We start from the raw sequence: 27,149 nt of genomic DNA, 5'->3' as shown, positions 1-27,149 counted from the left end.
CCGATCGAGGGAATTTCATTATATTTAAGCGAATGTTACGTTTTTTTTTCTAATTCTCGTTCCATTAACGGGAATTGTATGAGGTTTTTTGCTCTGTTTTCGATTTTTGAAATTTACTTACAAACTAAAATCTAACATAATGTGTAAACCGTGTCGACTATACAGACTATAATTAAAGCACAAAGCAGAGTACAAATATTGACAATGTACCGACAATACACCGATATAGAACTAGCTCTTAATAAACATTATGTACATTCAGAACGAAAATGCTGCAAAATTTTTGATCATTGAAGAAACTGTGATAGATTTTACATTTAAAAGATCAAAATTGTTTTTTTTTTAACTATTTTGAAATTAATTTTACGAGTTTTATTTTATACTTAATACTAATTTAATATAAACCAGTGCCTGTAAGTAATCATGATATTCACTAAATATAGGGCCTTTAGTGCATTCCTTTCTTTGATTTAAATTAAGTTATTAATATTCTAACGTTAAATTAATATCTCTACGACTAGGATAACTTAGCATTAATTTAGTGGCTAAAATATTATACGTTAACAATATATAATATTTTTCAATAAGAAAATTAAAATATCTTGTATTGCGTGTTTATTATTCCTTTCCTTTTTCATTCGTTATTTGATAATAAAGCATTAAAGACTAGACGTGTTGTTTTATTGCACATATAAAACGCTGTATTTTTGCTTGAGCGTCGTATGGTAAAGTAACAAGAAGGTTAAAGTATAATAAAAAACAACAATAAACATATACCTATCGTTTTTAAATGGCAATCGCCGTTCGTGAAGATTCAAATCTATTTTATTATATAGGAACTAGGATTACTTCAATCTTCTTGTAAAGCATAATTTATGACGCATTTATAGATTATATGAAGCTTGGGTGAAAAGTTTGACTCGAAACAACCTTGTCTCGGCGTGATCCTTATCTGTCCCTGACCGCGCCGAAGGCCGACCTAAAATATACTTGAATTACGTAGAAGTAATGGCCTCAAAATTAATTTGTATTATAATGCTAAGCTGAAATAAATAAATCACAATATAATTGCGTACACAAATGCAGATCTAATTGGTGGTAGGCTTAAATATTTAAAAAAGCAGTTGCTTGTAAAAACAGCCTTAAGTGATATGCAAAATTGTAATTTTGAGGTGTGGGTCGATATTTAAAATTTAAGCAATCACAACGCCTTAATTTTCGTGGTGGTAGGCTTAAATATTTAAAAAAACAGTTGCTTGTAAAAACAGCCTTTAGTGATATTTTTTTATAAGCTTTAATTATAATTTTGAGGTGTGGGGCGATATTTAAAATTTAAGCAATCACAACGCCTTAATTTTCGTCTCAAGAGAGAATCAATGTGCCATAATTTCAGCTTCGGAAGATCAACAGACGACTGAGCCAAGAACTTTTAAATTTCGAAAAAAAAAAACCGTAGTGCCTTGTCCGAGGATATATATTTATTTATATTACGTACCTATTCACTGGTAGCCTAAGGGGCTATTCCAGCTACGCGCGGCCGGGAGATACTATAAGTTCTTTTTTTTTTATGTTTGAGGGATTACTGGTGGCCCGGAGGCCTTTCCAGTTTCACTAGGACAAGTGGGCGAGCAAGGGTTCAACCAGGAGGGGTGGGATTTGCTAACAGCTACCCGAGTGCCTCCAAAGGAGACCTAACAGCTCAAGAGTAGTTGCTTCGCGAATTAATCTTCTACCGGATCGGAATCTATTGTAAATAAAGTCTAATGCAACGGTTATTGAATTTGATAGATCCGTAAAGACGTGTCTAAGGCATCAACAGCGACTGGCTCCTGCGTGATTAGGATACGGAGAATAGGTTCATATCGGGATACCTACGCTACAGTAAATCTGCGTTCAAATATAGTAATGTCAAATTGATGACCAATTGAAGAAAATACGTAGTACGTTCACTGTTAAGTAAAAAGGTTAAATATAAAAATTCAAGTGTTAAGGAATGTAGGTACATTAATAAGTACATAACACTGACAATATATTATACTTGTAATGATCGCTAACTACTTTTATAGTCTGATAGTTAGATCAAAATAGTTGATGAAAACGCCAGTTTGAAATACCCACTGTTTATATTTATATAGAGTGAGAGTTTCAGTTAATTCGTCGATAGTGCGCGTGTGAACCCGCACAGATTCGTATCACCTGTTTTAACGGTGGGAAAGTCTTTAATCGTAGGTCGTCGCCATATATACCGAACTGTGTCGATGAAAACAACGCGTGCTGAAGCACACTCGTAGTTTAGTGATTAGTGCGAGTTTTTTTAACTTTTCGATCGCGTGAAAGTTAACTCAAAGGAAAGCTGTTCCAACTTCATGAATTTGAGTTAAATTTTACGCGATCGAGAAGTTAAAATTCTCGCACTAAACACACAGATATTATCATGTGTGCCCATCGTGTGCAACGTTGCACGTTCGTAACAGGACCCGTGCTGGATGTCGAAGCGCAATGCAGTAACTGGAGGCGCCGTTTCACTCCCATTATCGTGTTTGGGTCGAACAAATCTATAAATGCTCATTATTAAAGTCACTGGGGAACGTCGCGTTCAAAACGCTAACTCATCTTCTAATGGCCTCTGCTAACGGCTTTGGGAAATGTATTCATTTTAATAGGGAGTAAGCTAAATATTCATTTTCAAGTGCATACAAATTTTTGTTTTAAGTAGTCTGTACACGTGCATCAGCTAAATTTTAATAACGCAACATTTCTGGGCAAAAACACGGTTTTGTTATTATTATTGTGGTAACACTGCGACCTCGGTTTTAAGTAATAGATTTACAGGTTAAGTTACACCTCGAAAAAAAATTTGTTATACTAGTTGATAAAAAAAATAAGATACAAATTAGTTTCGTTCAATATTTAAACATTGCAGTACTGTTATGTCTGTTAAGAAAGTTTCTTTTTATTGACTTCGAATGACCATCGTCGCAGCCAAGTCGCTCAACATAAGTTGCATACTTTTTTTTTATACCTATGCTGATAGCCTTGAGAGACTATTTCAGCTTCACCCTAACGTGTGTATGTGAGCTCACGGAGCTCAAACCGGAGTGTTGCCAACACTGACTCTAGCAAGAGCAGTGCTTCGCAGAATCTACCACCGGATCGGAAACGCGACCCACTGAGAAGATCTGGCGAGAAACTCAGTGGGCTGTGTTATGGGTTAATTCGCTCGTGGAGCCCTTCGTCGCAAGCGACGGGTTCGACCGGTGCTTGTGGTGCCTAAAAGCGCCGTTAATGGATCGGGTTTGCATAGTTATGAAGACTTTTTGAACGTCTTTCCAAAAAGGACATGTCAAGCCAATTCAATTACCCATAGCTAATCAGCATAAGTTGATAAATTATGCCCTTTAACAACCATGGCAACTATGGAATTATCCTGTTAGCTACTTCCGTCGCGGTATTTGCTAATAGAACGATTTTATCATACGGGTCGGCAATGTGTGCTCATATATTTCGGCGAAATTTAAGTTTAATATGATTGCTTAAAACAATTCTTGATTTCGCTTAAATGTGAAATAAATTTGATGAGTTTCAAGTTAGATGATTTTTTGTCGTCATATAAACTGAGAAAAATGCTGCATTATTTATATATTTGTAATTTGAAAATCGTTTATGGGTTATTATGCGATCGCAACGAGATAATGAGTATACATAATGAGTAGCTATATTAAATATCGATCAATTCAACATTTAGTTCTAGTTGATTGAATATGTCATATCATTTGAACTAATTCATCATGCCGCAATTGAATCATCTATGTTTGAACGATTAGAAAATGTTACTGTCCGTTTATCTAGATATGTACAGGATGTGTCAGCGACCAATTGATGGTTTTGAAATTCAGTCTTACGCTAACTTGAGCGTGTTAAAAGAGAGATGTCCGATAACAATTCAACACCAGATAAGTCGTGTTCTGGTTCCGTAAAATAAGTTAAGTGTAATTTTATCTTATAGTAAACCATCACTTATACACCAAATAGGAATATACAACGGGGGAATTTATAAATTTTATTAAAATGATTTCAGTCTACCTAATATACAAAACGCTGCAATTCAGAAAATTTCGGTTACGCTGATGTGGTCTCTCTAGACCATCAGCTTAGATAGGAAAAACAAGAAAATTTCGACTAGATTAAAATAATAATAAAAAATACTTATAATTTGAACTCGGCCACCCTCTGATAAGTAGTATAATGATACAGTTATACGTATTACTTATTTTCTCAAGCGGATTTATAACAAGATTCTATGATTTGCTTCAAACTTCAAAGCTTTTTAGGTCAAACTGTGCGACGCAGTAGTGACATTTCTGACTGCCTTGGTTTGCGACTACAAGGTTTACCGTTCACGAGGATCAACAAGGAGGAAATTCTCAAGCCGATCTCGACAAAACACTGTTCGACTTTTGTTCCTTCGAAAAGTAACAAGCAATATTATTAACTATATTTTATGTATACATAGTATAATATATCAAAGTTTATGGTTGTAAATCAAATTACCGATTTCTATCCGTACGTCAGATATGTGCGATGTGCAAACAAGGTTTGCTCTATTGGGTGCACATTTATTATACAAAATAATGATTATACTGACGTCACAGATGTAAATAAAAGATCGTATTTATATATAATGTTCCATTTAACGTAAATAAGTAATTTATCTGTAATTTAGATAAAACCTTTATAAAAACGATTTAAAACTGTAATATATCATAGCGTATCTATAAATATATCCACAAAGTAATGAACATTATGATGCGTTTCGTTCTACGTCACCTTTTTACGTAACATTAATAGGTACCTATGTAGCACATAAATGTCAGAGAATTTTTGAAATGTCGATTATACGTTTGGAAAGCATAACTTATTGTAAACAATTAACTTTTCAAGTAAAAACGATTATAATGATTACTTACAGCTTACACTGGTTTGTGAATAAAAGATCAAAGCTTTATTATATTTTAATGTTTCGTAACTATTGATTTTGTTAGTATTAATTATAATTAGACTTAATTATTATTGAAATAAAACCGAAATTTGCCAATTATTAATTTGTGTATTAAATAGCTAATAATATAAAAATTCGAAAGATGTGTTTCTCGTGTTTTAAATCACGGACGTATTGGTGTATTGCGGTACGTGTCGATCTTGATGATGAATAAGTAAATATAAATTAACAAAAATGATTAACAGGAATTACTTAGGGAGAAACAGCAGCATCTCGAACGAATGATGCGCGAACGTGAATTGGAAAGGACCGAAGTAGCCAAAATCTCGCTTCAGGCCGACAGAGCGGAAACCGCGCTCACGCAACTGAAGAAGGAAGCCTCACAGGTGCTCAATCGCTCTTGACTCTTATGTAATAAAATGTAATCAAATCTTAGTTATATAACTTTTTTATTTTTGTAGTTAATGCACTGTCGATTGCGTCTTTAATTGAGGTGACATCTGCCATGAACTTTTGTCAGTTTGTCAATGTTTTGTATTGATGATCACTTTGTTAGTTCAACTTAACAATTAATAAACTTGCAATTTAGTGTTCTGTTGATTCTACATAAAATGAAAAAATAATCATAATTTTAACTTTGCTAAATGAGCACAACTATTTTGTGTGTGTTTATTATCCTTATCGAAATCGAACTCTATAAAGTATAATCTAAAAAAAAGTTTAAAAAAAGAAAATAACATCAGAGTCACGTGGTCTGGTTTCTTTTAATAATCTGTGTCTTATTTACTTTTTTTTTTAAGACGAGCAATGAGAACGTCATACTCAAAGCCGAATTGGACAAGCTCAACAAGCTTCTGGAGGACGAGAGGCAAAAGGTCGAAGATCTCATGTTCAGGAACGAAGAGGAGAACATCAACAAAGAAGATTATTATGTAATTAATTTTCATGTATTTTAATAACATGGTCTGGCCGACTTAACCTAATAGGTGTATGGGTCTAGTAAAAAAAAAAAAAAAAAGAAATGACGTGGCCACTCGAAATATTCAAAATAATTTACGTTCTAAAATACGTTTTTTTTTCTTGCAGAGATACAAAGAGGCTATGGAGGTAAGTTGTTATAAGTTGTAAGTATTTTGCTCAATTTAAATAAATAAAAATATTGTAACGTAAAATAGAATTGTTAAAATATTTGAAAAATTTAAAATATTTAAATAAGCGCCAGCTTAGTACCTCATTAACTATAACGCATTAGATATACAAGCTCATCGGACACTAAATGTGCACCTTGAGACGTGAACTATTGATAACATTAAAAAAATGACTACCCTATTTCACACGTTAAAGCGTCATTACTGAACATAATAGTTAAAATAGTATCTAAGTTAAAATTTCGCAAGCTACAAGTGGACGTGTGTTCGTAAATTAGAAAGAGATAGCTGCTAATGAGCAACGCATCAGAGAGCTTGAAGCCGAAGCAGCGCTGCAGCTGGCCCGCGCCGACGCTACGGCGACAGCGCTGCGGGCGCTTGAAGAACAACGGAACGCTGAAGCCGCTACTGTGGCTGAACAACACAGAGAAGAACTGTCCGCCGCTCAGAGTAAGTACATACACAATGATTCTTAATGATTCACCTGTATGCTATACAGGGTGTGGTATAAAATTTCCAGAAAATTTAGTTACATGTTGCCTGGACAGTGCTGAATAGAGTCGCAGTCAATTTTATTTTTACCAATTGCTTGTATACGAACGTTTCACCGTTATAAAACAGGCGAAGAGTGGGTTTATGGTTCTGCTGGACGCAACGGCTAATCAGCTAGCCGGTTAACAAAATGCCTTAAGACGATAAGTTTAGAACGAAGACTATATATTGTTTTTACAATTGTACATTTAATCACATTTCAGCACTTTCATCCGAACTACAAAAGCTTTTAGACGAAGCGTACGCATTGTTAAAAGAAAAAGAAAACGAGAAGGACTCGTTAGGCAAAAGCATGTCCGATGAATTGGCAAAGTTGAAAGCAGACTCAGAAAGGGCTCTGAACGAAGCCAAAACGAAACTAGCTATTGTACAAACAGAGTTCGAGACACAATTATCGGTACTTACGGCCAAACTACAATTGGCTGAATCGAAATTAGAAACAGAAAAACAAACTCTCGAAAGAACGAACAAAGAGAACAGTCAAACGATAATCGATTTGAACACGAAACTGACGCAGCTACAAGCGGCCGTCGATGACAAAACCATCGAACTTAATAAAGGTAACTAATCTGAAATTAGGTTAAATTTTAATTAAGCCATTTAAGTATTTTTGTATAATATTTAATTCAACATGATACCTTATAAAATATGTTTTTGTTTTCAGTAATTGCAGTGACTAAAGAACACGAAGTAAACCTAAACAAAGAAATTACGAAACTGAAAATGGAGCTGAGCGCTAGAGTAATCGATTTGGAACAGCTAGAAGATACTAAGAGGAAACAGGAATTGGCATGTAAAAATTTGGAAGAGGAAATCGCACGCGTCCGGGATGAATGCAGTATTAAAGTTAATGAATATGAAGGCATCTTAAATGAAGTCACGCAGCAAAATGAGAAGAACAAAACAGAAATATCGGAACTACAGCAAAGTTTGTCTGTGAAAATTAAAGAGTACGAGAAACTTCTGGCAGACTCCAGTACAAGTTCAAGTTCGACAGAAAAACTAATAAACGAATATAAAGGAACTATTCATGAAAGAGATAAAGAGATAATCAAGCTCAAAGATGATTATGAACAAACTACAGCCAACTTTAATATCAAACACAGCAAAATCGCAGAAGAACACAAAAAAGAAATCGACGAACGGAATTCTAGAATCGAAGAACTTATCAAAGAAATAAATAGTCACAAACAAACGCTCGATCAAAACAAAGTCGATTTTGACGCATTAAACTCCCAGTTCATGCAAAACGCGAATGAGTTGAAAACGCTCAGAGAGGAAAACGATAAACTTAAAGCTACAATTAATGAATTGACTGCCGCGAACGTCGAACTTAAAGCTAAACTTTCAACCATGGAACTAGAGGTCGGCGAATTGAAGCGTCAACTTGACAGTTCATTAGAAAAATGTGAAGATTTAGAAAAAATGAAGGAAAAAGTAGAATCCGAATATATGAACTTGACTGGGCAAACGTCCGATTCTAATGATCAATTCAATAAACTATCGCAACACCTTAAAGAAACAGAAAGCGAATTACGCGAGTTTAAAGATAAGCACAGGGAAGTAGTTAATAATTACGCACGTACAGAACAAGAATTAAAACAAAAGCTGTTTAAACTACAGGAAGATTTTTCACTAGAACGCGGTCAGTTAGTTCAGTCGGTCAATGACAATATCGAAAAGATTGTTGAAACTGAAAGTAAAATTAAAGAATTCGAGTCACAGTTATTTGATATCAATAATCGTTTAAAAGACGCACTTACAGCGAACGATAGCTTAACTGATGAGAATGTTATACTGAAAAAAGAAATAGAAACACTAAAGCTAAAAGAGAAGGAATTACTTGAAGAACATGAAAACATACGAAAGAAATTAGAAGTTGAAAATGATAGATTTAAAGAAGAAGTATCTATGCTAAAAGCCGAAGGCGCTACATCAGAAGTTAAATTAATGGAAAAAGTTGATCAATTGACTGAAGCTCAAAATGACTTGAACAATAAACTGGAGGAAGCCAGAAAACACGAAGACTCGCTACAAAAAGTACTAGATGATATGACAACACAATTGAATAACCAGAAAACGCGTTACGAAAAAGAAATATCAGTACTTCAAAGTCATCTCTCCACCTTAACCAATGATTTTAGTAAAAATCAAGCCGACGAAAATGTGTTAAAACAACAACTTGAAGAGAAGCAAAACCTTATTAAAGATCTAACCTTGAAATCGGAGATGCTTGAAGTAGATTTAAAATCTAATGTAGAAATGATAAAGGAAAAAGATAGGCAGATAGCACAAACCAACGAGGAAATAATTAAAGCTAACGAAAACAGGAAACAGTTAGAAGATACTTTAAATAGTGCTCAGTTAGATATCTCTTCGTTAAAACAAAAGTATGAAAACCTTATAGCTAATTCTTCTGCGGAAGAATCGCTCATTAAGGATCAACTAGAACAACTAGAAGAGATGAAAAAAGAAATGACTCTTATCGTTCAAGATAAAGAAATGTTACAATCTAAGTACAACCAAGCAATCGAGGAGCTTAAAATAGTTAAAGAAGCGCACGAAGTTGCTGTTAAAAGCTTGAAGGAAACCACGGATATGAAAGACGGTCTGCAGAGGGCATTAGATGAAAAAGATAGTTTATTAAAATCTCAAACTGAGGTTAGTAAGACTGAATTAGCCAAATTAAAAGAAGTAGGTGAAGAAGTTGCCAAATTAAAATTAGATGTTGCGAATAAAGATGCGGCTCTGCAAGAAAAAGAAACGCAACTTACAAGCGTTGCTGATGCACTTAAGTCAGGATCAAACGAAATGCAAAAATCGTTAGATGAGATTCAAACGAAATATGACAGTTTAAATGAAAAATATAAAACTGAAGTTGAATCTCTAAATAATAATTTGAAATCATTACAAAATCAAGTTAGTGAAAGACAAAAAGAAATCGAAGAACTGAGGGAATTCAAAGAAAAAGTAACGGAGTTACAGGAACTATTAAATAAGGCTGAACAAGATATAAAACAACTAACCAATATCAACGAAGCACAAAAATTGAATTATGACGATCTTAATAAACAGCTTCAGGCTCAATTCGACGAATACAAAAAAGATAGCAAAAGACTCAAACATGAACTAAAGGCCAAACTTAATGAATACGAAAAAGAATTGGGCCAGTACAAAGAAAAAGTAAAATCGGAATCGGATAAACAAAATGAAACTGTGCAAAAATTAATTGAAGCTGAAAAAAACGTAAAGGAACTAAACCAAAAGTTTGAACTAGTACACGATCAGCAGAGTTCAGATGCAGAAAAAGATGTCAAACTAGAAAAGTTATCTGTTGAATTACATGTCACAAAACAATCACTGGCTAATCATATAGCGAACAATGAAGCGGTTGTTAATAAGTTAAAAGCAGATATTGAACACAAACTTAAGGATTTAAAACAAAAAGAAGATTTAATATCGAGATTGCAAGATGAAGTTAAGGTTAGTACTTATTAAGTAGTTATTATTAAGTTAGTAATCATATGCGTGCGTTTACTGTACTCTTTTTTTACTTAAACACGAATGTTTATTTTCTAGAATCAAAGAGCTAAAGTAGAAATAGCAGAAAGAGAAAAGGTTCTATTGCAAAAAGAAATCGCTAAAGGCAACGATCTGAAAGACAAAAATGATAATAATGCAGTGGGCATACTTGGGCAAGGAGATACCATAGCAACTCAGAAGTGAGTATAACGGTAACATTATTTCTCTGTATGATTGTTATTGAACTTTTTTCTATATTATACGGTTACTATACGGTAATACACCGTAAGGAGTGATTCAATTTAAATTGCGGTAACCATAAAGTGCATAAAATCAATTTTCAGATCACAAGAGGATAAAGAAGTTATCGACGGTAAAGTCAGCTTTTTGAACTCAGTCATAGTGGATATGCAACGAAAGAACGAACAACTTATGGCACGAGTACAGGTCCTCGAAGGCTCCGCGGGATCCATAGATCCACCATTATTGTAATATTTTTACATCTTTCATTTATTTATATATTATTTTTTCAAATTGTTAAAGCTTTCGGGACTATCTATCTGCATTATAAACACTATCGAGAATTCATTAAATTTGAAAATCGTAGTAAGAACACGTTAAATAATAGTGTTTATAATATGTATATTCTTCTTATTTTATACTGGCGGCCCGCTCCGGCTTCGCTCGGGTCTTTAACAAAAATTTCAACGTTATTTGACGTTGTTTTATTTTTTTAAATAAAAAAAAACGCTTATTGCGGTATAACTATAATAGTTAGACATATGCTGTCGCGACACTTTGTGTAAATAATAATGTATTCTACAAAGTCGTAGTACATTATTTTATTCTATCATCAATAGTTTTCGCAGGGCACGCGATTTAAAGAATATTTTAGGTAATTTTTTTACACCTTGGATTACATTATTGGAGTTTTAGTAAGAATCCCTAATTATTTTCAAAAAAGATTATAGCCTGTGTTGTTCAGTAAGTAGTTTTGGAGCCTATTCAATACAAACAAACAAACAAATCTTTCCTCTTTGTAATATTAGTATAAAAGACTTCTATACTAATATTACAAAGAGGAAAGATTTGTTTGTTAGATTTATCCTGGCATCTTAAAAGCTTTTCGATGTATTTCGCATTTTACTATCTAGGACGTGGGTACTAAAGAAAATGTTATCATTGCTTCAGTAACGGTCGTAAAGTGAAAGCAGTGGCGCCGCGTCTTTTCTGCGATATTTGTGACGAGTTCGACGCACACGACACCGAGGACTGTCCCCGGCAAGCTGCCGACATCGACGCGCCGGCGACGCCCGCCAACAGACGACAACCGCCGCCCCCACGACCGTACTGCGATATTTGTGAAGGTTTGTCAAATATACAAATGACTTTTTGGAACCTCTGGATCCGCGGAGGGACTTCGATTCCCTCTGTATGTACCATATGGAATTGTTTGAGATGATACTATCATCTCGTTTTTACCATCGCACCGCCCGCCACCGGAGTAGAGTTCATCCATACTACCTGGAGCCACTGCGGTCATCCTAAGTGCGTCTCCAGAGTTAATTTGTTTTTTTTTATTGCTTAGATGGGTAGATGAGCTCACAGCCCACCTGGTGTTAAGTGATTACTGGAGTTCATAGACATCTACAACGTAAATGCGCCACCCACCTTGAGATATAAGTTCTATAGTTTCAAGTATAGTTACAAAGGCTGCCCCACCCTTCAAACCGTAACGCATTACTCCTTCACGGCAGAAATAGACAGGGTGGTGGTACCTACCCGTGCGGACTCACAAGAGGTCCTACCACCAGTAATGTGGCGCATTTACGTTGTAGATGTCTATGGGCTCCAGTAACCACTTAACCCCAGGTGGGCTGTGAGCTCGTCCACCCATCTAAGCAATAAAAAATAATGTTGATGATACCATCACCTTTACCATGGCACCGCCCGCTACCGGAGTAGAATTAATCCATACTACCTGGAGCCACTCACCATCAGGTGGGCCGTATACTCGTCTGCCTACATGGGCAATAACAAAAAAGATTTCTTCATTCCAACATACACTTTTGAATGTCGTGACCCGATAAAGGTAATCCATGAACCGATTTTTATGTATATACGTATATATTATCTATTTATGTATTTATCGAAGTATTTGAAGAATGAATTTTTGGAAAACAAAATCAGAAACATCGGAACGCTCATCATACCGTCGCGTCCGTTTTTCCATGTTACGGATTTTACCATGGGTGTTTATATCATTTACTATGTATATTGGAAACTGTAGTTTATTTGGTCGTCTCGTTGTTCGTATGATTAGCGAGTGGTTGAACCAAGTATATTTGCTATACCGGATATAGTACCAATTTTGGTATCATACCGACCTGACCTTAAAGTGGGTGATTCATTAAAACATAAAAGCTATGTTTAATTGCTAATTACTTAGAATTGATGAAGAAGATTAATATATATTACAGTATAGTAATATATTAAAGATTTGTGATACTATTAGGATCCTGTGATCATTTATTCTTGTTAATTAATATAGAATATGGGATTTTTTTTAGATGTAGATTGGGAGAGGCCTATGTCCAGCAGTGGACGACTGTGGGCTGTTGATGATGATGATGATGATGATGGGATTTTTTTTGTATCAAAATATTCGTTTGTTTTTGTTTCAGTATTTGGACACGCAACTGAGAACTGTGATGAGGAAGAAACATTTTAACTCTTAATTTATTGTTATATGTTACCTATACTGTTGTTACTCGTTTTACTTGGGTATTATTTATTTTACTTACCTTAAGCAAATGTTATTAGTTGTTTCATAGTTAAACTAATAATGTTCATTAATATATGTAAATAAGCATCATCGATCTATTGTTTTATAAGATATTGCATGTTGATTTTATTAACATAAAAGGTGATTGGTTTCTTTTTTCAATTGCATTATCTGGATATAATGCATACTTGAGAAATATATCATACACATTTTCAGAACTGTAACATCTATCACAATCATGTTTTTAAAATTCTTATATTGATTTATTATAACATAAATTAAATTAATGAACACCAAATTGTAAGTTTGTAACAATAAACAAATTGGACACACAATTGTTTTTCTTCAATCTATTACCTATTTTGATTTTCTCGTATATTCAGCACCGTTATTACTAGTTTTAAGATACTCCTGTAAAAAACTCTCCACGAGACAGGCAGTGCCTAGTGTGGAGAGTTTTTAGCAAACTGTTACGTGTAAATGTTTTTCAAGGTTAATAAATAAATAATTATTATTATTATTAATCTACCTAGGAATAGGGATTTGCAATATTTTCAATGCATAGAATACAATAATTGTAAACAGTTAGAATTTAATTAGATGCATTTATTCTCTTTAGTCTTTATGTAAGATTTCATAACTAAAGATGAACTACATAAGGGTATAATGGATATAATATGGAGTATACCGGGGCAATAGACATCTTCTTATCTTTCAAATAACATGTACACTTACTTAAACTTACGTTGTTAGGTCGTCTTTAAAAATAAACTCATAATTACTGTATTTAATTCTAAACACCAGATTTTAGTTTTATTGTCAAATATTCTTATTTCAATTTCAATAATACACACTAATAAGAATTTTATTATAATTAATCTAAGCCTTCCTTTTTCTCCTTTATAGCTTCCTGAAAAACGAAGCAATAATATATGGAAAAACAATCATAATAATAAACACTTATATTTTACACATTTTTTTAAGCAAATTTTTACACATTTTTCTGGTGGTAGGACCTCTAGTGAGCCCGCGCGGGTGGGTACCACCGCCCTGCCTATTTCTGCCGTGAAGCAGTAATGCGTTTCGGTTAGAAGGGTGAGGCAGCTGTTTTAACTATACTTGAGACCTTAGAACTTATATCTCAAGGTGGGTGGCGCATTTACGTTGTGGATGTCTATGGGCTCCAGTAACCACTTAACACCAGGTGGGCTGTGAGCTCGTCTACCCATCTAAGCAACAACAAAAAAAAATCATAGAATGCAGATCGTGCCAACAACTTACTTTAAATCTTTCTTCAAATAATGAGAGTTCAGATGTTAAGTCTGTAATGGCATTCATGAACGCTTCCTGTGGTGTATAGTCTGATGTTGTTTGAATTCTGAGTACAAATTTATGTTCCAATGGATGCGGTATCTTGTAACCGGCAAAGAGGACTTTTGGGTCCTTCAGCAGTTGACTGAAATAATATTTGTTTTTTAAATTAACACAATCACTTAAGTGCAATAAAATTATGGGTGGTGAGTATTATGGGTTCACCAACTCCACTACATCAATAGACACTATACATAGTTTGATTTCCTCCACTAATATTGAACACATTCAATCTTAGACTTACACACAGTGTTTGTTCATTTAGTGTTGATTGTACTACATAACACAATAAAATGTGTGGCATTATTCATGTCGTGTGATATCTACTGGTTCCAGTAACCACTATACACCAAGTGAGCCTTTTACACATTCAACCGTTTATGCAAAAAAAAAAGCTCTGCATGCCCTTTCATTCTCCCCACTAACAGTAATACTAATACAATTCATATATAAAATAAAAAAAAGTACATGTCAATTCCTATGGGAAGGAGAAAAGGAGAAAAAAATGATGGCTTGTATCTAGTCTTCAAGGGGTGTACTGCCATTTTACTTATTTCTACTTCACCATAAACATATTTAAGTTACCTCATATCTCAATCTAAACAGGTTTAGAAAAAAAATATGAAAATTTATTTAAGAAAATGGTAAATAGTTTTCAACCCTAATATGATCACTTTTAATAGATCTCCTATATTAAATTTGATATCTGTAATTACAAGATAGAAATCTTACTGTCTGATCATGTTACCAAGTGTGTGGTCCTCTTTGTTAACTGTAAATATTGCTGCATTTGTAACTTTTGTATCTTCTTCTTTTTGAACCCTGAAACAGTTAGCCTCTGTAGATAATAAGCTACATAAATCAATTGTTACACTGTTAATTTACAGTCCTACGATACTAAGATTATTAAGCTGTAAATTCATTAAATAAACGTACTTTTTTTCACCGTCATACAACAAGAACGATTCGAATGTCGGCGGTGCATTCATGACTACAAATTCGTTATCAAATTTTTTGGACTAAAAATATTACAAAGAAATCCGAATAAAGCGATTTTTAGTTTCTTCTATCAAACAAACTCATCCCAGATAAATTTTAAATTAAATAACTTGTTTATAAAATCCTACAATAGAGTCACATATATTAAGTGTATAATCTATGGTCACTGTCATAGATTACACTTAATGTCACTATGTTTAATATTTACTTTTAACTTTTTATTTAAGAATTTCGGCTTGGCAACAAGATCTTTAAGCCAATTTTCTTATTTTCTTCTTTTATTCTGTTAAAATGTGAAAAACGTTAACATCTGAGTTTCTCGCCGAATCTTCTCTCAGATTGAGCCCGTGAGGCCACCTATCGGTCCGTGTGTGGTTGGAATATCCCCTTAACATAACGATTCGGTAGAAAAAAGAACTATGATATTATGAAGCTAAATGAAATAACATTGATTTGTTTAAGATTGGGTTGAATGGGTGGAAATTGCGTGAAATAAGGTGAAACGAAATAACATCCTAGTAAAATGGTGAAAATTTACTGAAATTTCAGTGTGCTTTTTGAGGAACCTCAGAAGTCCCGTCCAGGGATTTGGTTTTTGTAACCATATTTGTGAACTTTCGCAGATATTAAACAGTTAATAAACCACCGTTATTACACATTTAAACCTGAAGAAACACTAAATAGACAAAATAAAACAAATCACACAACTTCACTCCTCGCGTTCTCGCCAAAAAGTCCACTCACTCACTTACTCACTCTTTGATTCGCATAATAAAAAAATTGCTTATGCTTTTTGTTTCCAATCACTTAGGCAAAGGGAACGAAATCTAAAGATTTCAACTATGGAGTCCATAAGTTAGGAGCCTGTTTCAGTGTATTAAAAGTGTCCGCTGAAAGGGAACCAATTAAGGTGGTGCCATAGTAGTAAGAGGAAAGATTAAAAAAAACAGCACTATAAACTACCACACTTCACTTCAATCCAGCACACTTCACTCTGTTTAAAACTACTTTAATAATTTGCATTTATATCATTTCCACTTCATACACTAGCGCTATTTCAGTGTCGGTGAGTCTTCTAATAAAAACTGGCAGCTTACAGGTACACACTTTTTCGACTTGTCCCCTATACAAGATGGTGTTCCTTACCTCTATCCTCCATAAATTTAATAAAAGCTTATAGTATATGAGATCGAAGAAAAGTGTCTTGTACAAAAATTTTAATTAAGCAAAATGAAATAAGTCACAGGAGTTGTTTAATTAAATTCATGCGAGACCTATACAGATCACTATCTGTTTAGCATAAAATAAGTTCGTATTACTTGAAAAAAAACATGACCAGTAAGGGCCTCGATAATCATTCTTAGTTGTTCTTTTTTCTTTTATATTTACTAAGGCTTGACACGGGGTGGAGTTCTTTCTATCGAGCGGCTCGTGGTACAGGATAGGTAGAGGGTGTCAGCTTGCGCCGCTGACCTTCCGCAAGCTGCTCCGTCTGCAGCCCGACGCAGTGCAGCGCGCGAGCATGTTTTCCGCGTTGCGGTCAGTACAGTGGTGGCAACAACCGGAGTCAGTGAGCACTTGCGTCAGTCGGAAAATGATGCGTCTTCGGTCGGGACTCGTGACCCACCTAGTCCGGAAAGATCTCGCAGACTGCTTATACGGTCCGTAAACCATAGGACGGGATCACCAAGCGGCGACATAACGTCTTCAGCACGGACTGCCGAAATTAGAGCTTCCGCACTTATTCACCGGTGCGCCATTCTCTCCTAGAGCGGAAATCGCCACGCAACGCGTAATCCGTGGCGGGCGCATCCGCCTCCAGACCCCGGGGTGATTCCCCGGTGAGCATGCACACCACCTCAAAGATGCAGTGGAATCCACAGCGCAGTCGCATTTTCGAGGATCAGAGCGTAACACCAAACCGGTGAACAATATAGTGCCATGAACCTCCACCACACCCAACGTCCGTGATTTTTTAGCGCCCCAGCGATTTCCAATCAGGACAGGGTTTTAAAGGAATAAACGACTAAAAAGTAACTTTCATTGCGACGGCAACCGCCCCGACTCGAGATACGCTTGAAAAAGCCTCAGAGCCAGCCATCAAGGGCACTAAAGGTCAAATCCCAGATATTGAAGGCATATGCATAATGTGTAGGTACCTACCTCATGAAACTTAATATTTAAGAGAGGCTAATAAATAATTTCTCAGTATTTCGTCATATATTTTCAATAATTAGATAGCTCATTAATATTGTGAACAACCACACAAATCAGATCACTTACAGATTCTACATATTATTATTATTAAAGAATCTTAAGTTACAACAACCCATTTTCTCCATTGCTTCTTTTATTTATATGATGAAGTAAAATCACGATCTCATTTTTTACACTTTATTTAAAAAGTATCACCACAATTCAATTTTTCAGTGAAATATTGTCAGTCCTTGCATGTAACAAAAGTAAGAAATAATTTCAAGATTATAATATTATGTGTGTACATGCTATTGGTTTACAAAGAGTTATCATACAAATTTGTTTACATGTGTATTATAAATAACAGTGACCAAATAGGCATTAACACATATTGGGCAATCAATGCAAAATGTTTTTATGACAACTGTAACAAAAATGAACTACACATAAATAATACTCATATTTTTGTTGCCTTTCAATATAAAAGTTTAGAATTACAGTTTTATAAAACTCAAACTAGAGGAGCTACGTGTTAAATTATCTAATGATTTTACATTAATTAAAGCAAATGATTGAAGGTTTAATAAGTTATTAAAATAATGTTCATTTGCGATCACCTAATGGAATGAAAAAATTTAGTGTACGCTACACTGAACACATTTGCATGATCCTCCAATCACAAAATGGGCACTGGGTACATCCGTTGATCATATTTATAAGTCTTCATCTTCCTCAGGAAGAGCAGTATTTTGTGCATCTTGAAGATCTTTTTCAATTTGGTTCTGCCATTGAGGATCCATTGTAACTTCTGGTGGCAGAAGGGCAGGCATGGCAACAAACTCAAGGTTACCGTCACCAATTAATTTTCTAGCTAGCCACAGGAAGGGTTTTTCGAAGTTGTAGTTTGACTTAGCAGAAATGTCGTAGTACTGAAAAAAATAATCAAGTTTGAAACAAAAATAATTACAAAGAATTTTAACATTTTGCCTTAAAATTAACTCTTAAATTGAATGAAAATAGTTTTATTTACCTGCAAATTCTTTTTCCTGTGGAAAACAATAGTTTTCGCCTTAACTTTTCTGTCTTTAATATCCACTTTGTTTCCGCACAAGACAATAGGGATACCTTCACATACACGGACCAAATCTCTATGCCAGTTAGGTACATTTTTGTACGTAACTCGAGAGGTTACGTCGAACATGATGATAGCACATTGTCCTTGAATATAGTATCCGTCTCTAAGACCACCAAACTTCTCTTGTCCGGCTGTGTCCCACACATTAAAACGAATTGGCCCGCGGTTCGTATGGAATACTAGAGGATGTACTTCGACACCCAGAGTCGCAACGTATTTTTTCTCGAACTCTCCAGTCAAATGTCTTTTGACAAAGGTTGTTTTGCCAGTACCACCATCTCCTACCAATACACACTTGAATGTGGGCATATCATCTGCCATTTTCGTTGTTTTATTGCTATTTTACTTCTGAAACAATGTGGTAAACTAAAATTAGGATATAGCCATAGAATGTTCTATGACGCACGGTTGACAGGTCGTTTCAATCGATCGTTCACTAGGTTTCGCGGAATACAAGAAATAATTCAACACTTTAAGCAGATTAAATTCATCACTGGGTACATAAATTGTGAGTTTGAATGAACTTGACAACTTGAATTTGTTTTAACTTTTCGGCGAATGGCGCTCAATCACTCTCATAGGAATTTAGCTCGAAGGTACCGAACTCTAAAGAGAAAAACTGAAAAACTACAACGCCAATAATATAAATATGGATATCAGTTTATTGGCAGTTTTTTATAGAACACAAACAAATAATTTTTTTAAAGGCTTTACCGTGATTGTATAAGAAAATCGAGATTTAACTCGTTCCAAAGCAAAGTCGTTACGGCTCACAATGGCGTCACTTGACTAAGCGGAAGATTACATACAATGACAATTTTGACATTGACAAGCACAGTGAATTAAGAGTCAGTGTGAGGTCTTTTTAAATTTATGAAAGCCACGTAAAACTATTTCAAATGTTTAAAAAAATATTAATTTGCATTTTATATACTAACCTTTCAATCAGATATATTTTGTAAATGAGTTAATTTCTATTTGGGTAACAGTATTTAAAATTAATAATATAAGCCGTATAATGCGCTGTTTTGACTACAGGGTATTTGACGTCACTGGTATTTCGAAACCACTACGCCCCCTATAGCTTACAAATTCAAACATTTTATATTCAACATTGCCATCTTAGTGGTTTTGCCAACAAAATTGGCAATTATGACTCCCAAAAAAATATAGCATAAAGCTTATTTTGTATTAATGGTTTTGTATTAATTTTCTATTTTAATTTGCTCATCATGAGTGCCATTCATGAACACACGCTATACACAAATTTTCTTTCAATAAGAAATGGTAAATGCCCGCGGGAATTCTATCGGCCACAAAGACTTCGTAAGATCGTCTTTTTCCTCTTTACACTATTAAAATTTTATAAAATCACTCTTGCTTCTCGATGGATTTTTTCCATCTTCGGCCTTTCGATAGATTTTCGAACGAAGAAGAACAAGCAACTATTCTTCTTCGTGCAAAGTTTCTTTCTGAGATCCTTCCTATATGAATATATCGTTGCTGAGTTTCGTCTTGCGGCCTTCTTAAAACGTACTCCTCTTTTAATTTTAATGAGCCTGGTCGCCATACTATATCCATCTCACAATCTTCATTTCACAGTAGCGCACGAAGCTTATAAGTTGTTTCTTAGCATGTGTGCCTTGTTTTTTTTATATTTAATATTAGTGGATCCTAGAAAAAAATTATGGCAACATTAAATTTGACAGCATGAGACAGGTAGCGAGTGTAGCGACCAGCGATAAGTGAAGTTTTGCTCGTCTGAACGTTTTGTATGGTATCGATTTTTTGAGTGAAGTGAACGTAGTGTTCGTGTCCTTTAGTTTAGTGACGTTTGTTAGAAAAATATCTTTGAATGGGATTGTGTAACGAGAAAAAACGTTTACTTGGTGCGTGATTCTCTGTAAAGGATGACGAAGGACAGGTTAGCGGCGCTTCAAGCGGTAAGTAGATTTGTAGTTTCTCTCTTCTCGCACATCTAATGGTCTTGCCGATGACCTCGAATTCATGATGAAATACCGATAATAAGGTGCCTATCGTGAGTTTGAAGGATATTTTCATAGTTTCTTCTTTTTAAGAACTACACATCTTTGGACAAACCAAATATACGAGGGTTCTTTATTCTGGTCGCCCCACCCCGTACTCGACTTGGATGAATGATAGCTGTCATTCATGCGAGACATTTGTTGCGTTCCGCTATTCTTGTAAGAAACCTACTTTATCTGCATTGTTTTTGGGCCACTAACCATGTCGAAAACTTTAAACCTGTATAACCTCACAAGAAAACATTTATTGTTATAAAACTGAAATGTCGTAAACACTTGTTTAGTATTTCAACTATAGTACGGATTTTTTTATTTATCATGAGTTAAAAATTAAATCATAGGATACAAAAGTAACTTTGAGTGTATTTTTTTTTTTTAATTATCCAGTTAGTTAAAGTGCATATGAGCAATAAGTTATGACTCATAAGAACAGTCAGATACAATGAAGTGGAGAAGGAAAATTAAGATCAAAGTTACTGAAAGTGTATCTAGGCTTTAAAATTTGAATAATTTAACAACTGATTGAAATAAAATTATTAAAATAAATAATGAAATCAAATTATGCTACAATTTACATCCATTAATATTTTAAAAAGTAATTTTCAGCTTTTCTTTATCAAAATAAGTATACTATTTTTATGTTACCCACTCCATAAAATAAAATAAAAATAAACCTAAAACTTATAAATGGACCAAGTGCTGCATGTGAAATACAAACTTGATGAAGTTGACACATATACATTCGAACTTTTTATTAAGATAGAAAAACTACAAGCTCTTATATTGATCATATACTCAATTAAGTCTTACATATTAAAATATTCACTAAGTATAGGAAAGGTACCTAGTTTATAGAAATTAATTTACTATTGTAGCAAATTGGATAGTTTAATTTGGAATTGTTATTTGAATATTTTTTTCTGTTTATTTCTAAATTATTTTTGTTTCATTAGAAATTGGTATTGTAAAATAAGTTTTGTAGTTTAACAAAATACACCTGAAATGATAATATGAGTCGACTATTATCAAAGCCGGCAATGTGACTTTTGGACAATTATTGGTAAATCAGAAAAATGAATTATTGACTTTGTATTCCATTGGCAGTCACAAAACTCTTCTGAACGACATCTTAGATAAATAACAGGTTAAGTATTAACCTTTATTTAATGCAGGTTTTGAACCGTATTCTTTGAAGGAGACGATTATATTCAAATCAATCTGTATTGACATATCAATAACATTTTTTTGTCCAAATGCACAGATTGCCACCTTTGATAATAGATGACTCATATAATCATTAAAATCACACTGCTATAAATCTTCTTATTATAAATTCTCTGAAGATTATAATTTAGTTAGAACAAACCAAACAAACCATTAACATTAAATCTTTAAACATTCAATGACAAAGAAAAAAATACTTATATGTTTTTCGATTTCCAAATTTCTTTTCAATAGTAAAAGACACTTTTTTGATGAAAAGTGTTGTTTATTGTGCATTATTTTTAAGGAGGGATGTTTTGTCCCTAATTTGGTAACATATTGATTTGTAAAAAATGAAATTCATTGAATTGATTTGCACTTGAGGGTCCGAATGAGACTGTCTAAACGATGAAACTGTCAGCATTCAATTCCAAGTTTGAAATAAAAATAACATGCTAATTTGTTTTTGATTTTAGTACAATTCTTTGCATTTTCGCATGTTCTTTTTGCTTTCCTGTGTATTACATTCCACGTTGACTATGATTTTGGGAGAGATTAACGATTTACTGATGTAGTAGACACCTAAAACCATAAATCCAATTACTGTGCGCAACGTTGTTTCGGCGCTTAAACCAAGCTTAGTATTAAGTGAGGTGATGGCTTTAGACAGCCCTACTCGTTTATAATTTGTTTATCTTTTTACTATTATTCTCCTTAATTACACACATGAGGGTGTTGTAATAGATATGAAGATATTATAAATAAATTTTGTCATATGCCAAATTGTTAGTTATATAGTCATATAGTCAGGTGAGCTCACCGACAAGAGGTTAAAATTTCAACTCCATTAGAGTTACGGCTGTTCTAGCCCCCATATCGTGGGTCTCGTGCATCAAGCCGTGGAGATTTACTGTAATCTTGTTTAAATAAATAATGGTTAACAATGTCTTCTAACAAATTCAACATCAAATCGGCTTATGTATTTTAGCACGATCAAGTGTAAAGCGCCGACGTGCCTTATCTTATAATAAGGTCATTATCTGCACGGAACGAACTGCATGAGACAGAACGAATCAAGTTCCGCTTATGTATTTTAATCGACAAGTAGGAGGCGGGGATTGTATTTTTAACTACCCTCAGTTTACCTACCCTCAGTTTAAGAAGGCGACAAATAATAAGCGTTAACATCTAAAATACTTCAACAGTACCGCGGCACCACGTCTTTATATACAATTTGGGATAAATAACAATATAAAATCCGAAATGGGAGGTTTTGTCTGCTCTTCCAACGAAAAAATAAACGAACAAAGAATATGCACACGTTAGGATCATATCTCAGTCGTTATTTCCACAGTTAGATTATCTTCACGCACAAGCGTTCAAACTTTTCTTATAGACTACAGTTTTATCATAAAAGTAGATAAATTAGGTTAGATAAATAGAATAAGGCTTATTAATACTGTCTTCCATCAATAATGAACTCATATTGAATGATAAAAATAAATAACTTAAAGCTATCATAAAATTAATTTGTCGAAATACACAATAAATTTTCTTCACAAATTATATAACTAAATGTGACCAAAAACCCATCGCGCAAGACATTGCTCATCGGAAATGGCGTTGGATAGGACACACTACGGCGCAGCGGAGTCAACGCAGCATCAATCGCGTTTGAGTGGCAACCGCTTGGCAGGAGAAGACCTGGTCGCCCTGTACACACTTGGCGACGCACCGTAGAGAGTGAGATGAGGACTGACAACGTGACCTGGAGTGATGTCAAGGAGCAAGCGCAAGACAGGATAAAGTGGAGACAACTTGTGAGGGCCCTATGTACCAGCGGGGTACCCTAGGACAACAACAACAAATTATATATTCTCTTAGCTCTATTGCTGCCGTGATGTACTCGTATGTTCTGGTCTGAACAGTAATATGTACCAGTAATATGTAATATATACCATCTCATGTCTCTGCGTAACTCCAGTAACCAATTAACGCGAGGCAGATCGTGAGTTCCTTTGTTCATTTCAGGAACCAAAAGAAACTCAATGAAAATTTGTGTGAATAGAAAATTACAATTTTTTTTCACGAGTCGTAAACATAATTAAAAATACTTTTACCCTTCAAAAGAAGCGTAAATATGAGAAAGTATTTTATAGAAAATTTGACGGTAGTTACCGCATTATTCAAATATCGAAGATTAATAACGTAGTCGTCCATGATCACGAAAAATGTAAAGTACCCGAAACTTCGGAAATTAAATAATGAAAATAATTAGCACCAGATTAAACCGTAAAATGAGGTTTTAATTAGAATGTTTGAGTGATAACTGAATATATCCCATATTCGGTTATAAAGCTGAGTTAAGTGCATAAAATTTTGATTAATGCTATTGTTCACTTTTAATTTGAACACTAGGACGTTGGTCCTCCTTGTACAAATCTTCACAGTGCCCTGCCCAATGCTTAACAATACTTATTTTAATGTGTGTAGCCCCTGATCCATTCCAGCATACTCTGCAAATACACCTAAAATATTTTCTTTAAAACTCTAGAATGCGCCGTTTAATGTGGACTATTCATAGTGCTATTAATGAATGCCTTGATTTAATTATAACTTCTACCAAAATTCAATCTTGATAATGTCTTCCGACTTATTTTGTGTACCCACGAATATCGGCGACAGCTGTATGTTGTGCATTATATTTCTTCCTTTTTTTTTAAATGTCATTAGATGAAACAAAACAAAATCTGTAATAAAAATTTCGTAAAACATTTTAGTACCTTCCTGCATAATCAGCAATTCAATTCAATTAATAGAGGTTAATAGAAAAGTAAATCAATGCCGATTAACACTTTTCAAGTGCTCATTAGCATTATGTAACTAAAAAATTCGCAAGATGTTGGTGCATACCCTTGCGGGATTAAAATACGGCCTATCATTACACTCACATAATTTTTTACTGGTGGTAGGACCTCTTGTGAGTCTGCACGGGTACCACCTCAACCTCGCCTATTTCCGTGAAGCAGTAAGACGTTTCGGTTTGAAGGGTGGGGCAGCCGTTGTAACTGTACTTGAGACCTTAGAACTTATATCTCAAGGTGGGTAGCGCATTTACGTTGTAGATTTCTATGGGCTCCAGTAACCAATTAACACCAGGTGGGATGTGAGCTTGTCCACCCATCTAAGCAATAAAGTAATAAAAAAAAGTAATTAGGCAAATTAGTGTGCGCAAAATTATTGGAAATTAGGATTGCGTTTTATTCTCACGAAGGTATTCATTTGGTTTCTCCGTGGATATAGATGTTTGCTTTAAGTGTTTGCAAATACTTAGTTAGATCTTCGATGTGTCGTCTCTATACTTGTCAAATGAAATGTTGTAAATGAAACGGACTTACTTAGTTAATTAAAAAAAAAATATGAAGTTTTTGCGGAGGAAACAATAATAATAATATTCTTTCGTGTTTTGTAATTGATTTTTTCATAAACCTATTTTTCATATGAGTAGGAACTTTTTAAATACATACTTGTAGTCGCTTCTTTCTTACAATTTTTAACATTCAATCAAGTTTGTTTTCTTTTGGTAGTTCTTCTTGGTTTTCGTTCGTAGTTCTAGCTCATTTAAAGGTTATGTAATCGTAAATTTATTTTCCAGCGATTTTATCTAGATACATTACTTATACTTAAAGAAGAAAGGAGCTTTATATAATCTAAGAACATTCTGAATTAAGACTGTTTTCGTATGATCTATAATTTGTGTTTTCTTTTGGTAGTTCTTCTTGATTTTCGTTCGTAGTTCATTTGAAGGTTATGTAATCGTAAATTTATTTTCCAGCGATTTTATCTAGTTACAACATTACATATACTTAAAGAAGAAATGGGCTTTATATAATCTAAAAACATTCTGATTTAAGACTGTTTTCGTATGATCTATAATTTGTAAATCTGTAGAACATCTTTCAAACATAATAAAACCGATTAAAAATATATATAAACTCGTGACATTCATTCTTCAATCCTAGTCGAGATGTTTCATTGAACAAAGCTTAAACAGACAAATGTCACAGATTTTACTCTAAAAATCACTATGGAGTTTCGTAACTATTAAAGGAATATAAAATAACAAAAAATTGGAGGACGTGGAATTTAAAAATAACGAATTCGAAAATATTTCAGTCCGATAAGTGGCAACGCTGTGATCTCATGTGTACAGTTTACCACGTTAGCAAATGCTGTTATCAGCTGACGAGGGCGGCATCCGGCATTCGGCCTTCACAAAAAACAACTGACTCATGAACTCGTTGGCCGTCAGATTTACATCATCAATCATTTCGTTTGTATTCTCGAGTGTAAATGTTTTAACTTGAACTTAGTATGTCAAATTCCTAATGCTTAATTTCTAATTTGGTTCAACAAAACTTTTTGAGTCGACGTAGTAAACCGTTTTATTTTTCTTTGTTGAGCATCATCACTAGCAAAGTTTTTCAAGCCACCGAAGCAACTTAGAAATTGTTCAGTCGCCGCCAAATTTTTATTTCGAACGTTCGAGAAAATCCTTTCTTGTCAAATTTGGAACGTAATATTTGAACGTTTTTTTTTAAATAGTATGCGCTGTTGTTAACCTTGGTGTACAATAGCGTTCAGCCGAGAGTAAGATAGTGGCACTATTATAGTGTAGAGTCAATGTCTACGTTTACTTGTACTCGCAACCAGCTGATTTATATTATGCGTCGTTTTCTATTTTTAGAATTCTTCTCACGGCATGGCAATTAAGCGAAAGTATCGTTCGCTCCGGTAAAAATTTACCGTGAGCCCTGGCAAGAGTTTAGTTAGTCTACCTAATGTATCCAGAAATATTTGAATATAAACCGTAGTACTCACTTCAAAATAGGTTCACGTGAGTATGTAAACGAAGAAGCGGTGCATACTTGAAACTGTAAATAACACTTTTTTTCTTATATGGTATTAGTTGGAGCAGGTAATTTATACTTTTGGCACCGCACGGGATTCTCTTGTGGTGCCTGCGGTCCGACCCGCTGCGATAAAGCGACGCAACGCAATGTTGAGATATCCGCAACGCCCTGCCAGGGTCAGAGTTATTCGCAACCTTTATGTTAAACAGAGAGTTTTCTAATCCATTTTTTATCTTTCAATACAAACAAAACAGGTATTAAAAAAAAAAATGGTTTCTTGA

The 27,149-nt window shown here is 34.3% G+C and overlaps 4 protein-coding genes and 1 long non-coding RNA gene across 53 annotated transcripts in view; 3 read left to right on the top strand and 2 right to left on the bottom strand.

Annotated features, from left to right (window-relative positions):
• Window positions 1–13,341, top strand: part of LOC101739189 (CAP-Gly domain-containing linker protein 1) — a 54,836-nt gene extending 41,495 nt beyond the window's left edge. For all 41 annotated transcript variants that reach the window (XM_062670457.1, XM_062670451.1, XM_062670472.1 and 38 more), the window contains 10 exons: window positions 5,245–5,385; window positions 5,800–5,931; window positions 6,086–6,106; window positions 6,426–6,597; window positions 6,903–7,259; window positions 7,364–10,182; window positions 10,279–10,421; window positions 10,566–10,709; window positions 11,413–11,588; window positions 12,906–13,341. In XM_062670457.1, coding sequence (XP_062526441.1) covers window positions 5,245–5,385; window positions 5,800–5,931; window positions 6,086–6,106; window positions 6,426–6,597; window positions 6,903–7,259; window positions 7,364–10,182; window positions 10,279–10,421; window positions 10,566–10,709; window positions 11,413–11,588; window positions 12,906–12,952 — 4,152 coding nt within the window. In that variant the 3' untranslated portion in view covers window positions 12,953–13,341. The remainder of the gene's footprint in view (window positions 1–5,244; window positions 5,386–5,799; window positions 5,932–6,085; window positions 6,107–6,425; window positions 6,598–6,902; window positions 7,260–7,363; window positions 10,183–10,278; window positions 10,422–10,565; window positions 10,710–11,412; window positions 11,589–12,905) is intronic.
• A 256-nt stretch (window positions 13,342–13,597) lies between these two features.
• LOC101737649 (DNA-directed RNA polymerase II subunit RPB11) lies at window positions 13,598–15,566 on the bottom strand. 2 transcript variants are annotated; one of them, XM_004930366.4, is made up of 4 exons: window positions 15,314–15,566; window positions 15,110–15,199; window positions 14,288–14,462; window positions 13,598–13,916 (listed from the first exon to the last, which is right to left on the bottom strand). In XM_004930366.4, exons 1-4 carry the CDS (start codon window positions 15,364–15,366, stop codon window positions 13,881–13,883), a joined length of 354 nt encoding a protein of 117 aa, XP_004930423.1. In that variant the 5' UTR covers window positions 15,367–15,566; the 3' UTR covers window positions 13,598–13,880. The 2 variants fall into 2 exon arrangements, with proteins under 2 accessions (XP_004930423.1, XP_062526464.1); XM_062670480.1 differs by having other exon boundaries at window positions 13,785–14,462; window positions 15,314–15,552.
• Window positions 15,567–15,950: 384 nt separating this feature from the next.
• Window positions 15,951–18,172, top strand: LOC134199488 (uncharacterized). The gene is made up of 2 exons (XR_009973999.1): window positions 15,951–16,475; window positions 16,770–18,172. It is a non-coding gene; the product is annotated as an uncharacterized LOC134199488 (long non-coding RNA).
• LOC692970 (GTP-binding nuclear protein Ran) lies at window positions 17,757–19,781 on the bottom strand. Of its 2 annotated transcripts, none has more exons than XM_021350706.2 (3): window positions 19,646–19,781; window positions 18,603–19,055; window positions 17,757–18,501 (listed from the first exon to the last, which is right to left on the bottom strand). In XM_021350706.2, exons 2-3 carry the CDS (start codon window positions 19,026–19,028, stop codon window positions 18,286–18,288), a joined length of 642 nt encoding a protein of 213 aa, XP_021206381.1. In that variant the 5' UTR covers window positions 19,029–19,055; window positions 19,646–19,781; the 3' UTR covers window positions 17,757–18,285.
• A 324-nt stretch (window positions 19,782–20,105) lies between these two features.
• Window positions 20,106–27,149, top strand: part of LOC101737218 (syntaxin-1A) — a 62,192-nt gene continuing 55,148 nt past the window's right edge. For 6 of the 7 annotated variants that reach the window (XM_038013148.2, XM_021350754.3, XM_012694020.4 and 3 more), the window contains exon 1: window positions 20,401–20,650. In XM_038013148.2, coding sequence (XP_037869076.1) covers window positions 20,618–20,650 — 33 coding nt within the window. In that variant the 5' untranslated portion in view covers window positions 20,401–20,617. Of the gene's footprint in view, window positions 20,651–27,149 lie in introns of all 7 variants that reach the window. The other variant, XM_004930363.5, reaches the window with a different exon arrangement.

The sequence above is a fragment of the Bombyx mori genome, chromosome 10 (genome assembly GCF_030269925.1).
Source record: "Bombyx mori chromosome 10, ASM3026992v2".
Taxonomy (NCBI): Eukaryota; Metazoa; Arthropoda; class Insecta; order Lepidoptera; family Bombycidae; genus Bombyx; species Bombyx mori.
Note: the sequence above shows the minus strand (reverse complement) of the source record. Positions and strands in the feature narration are given on the sequence as shown.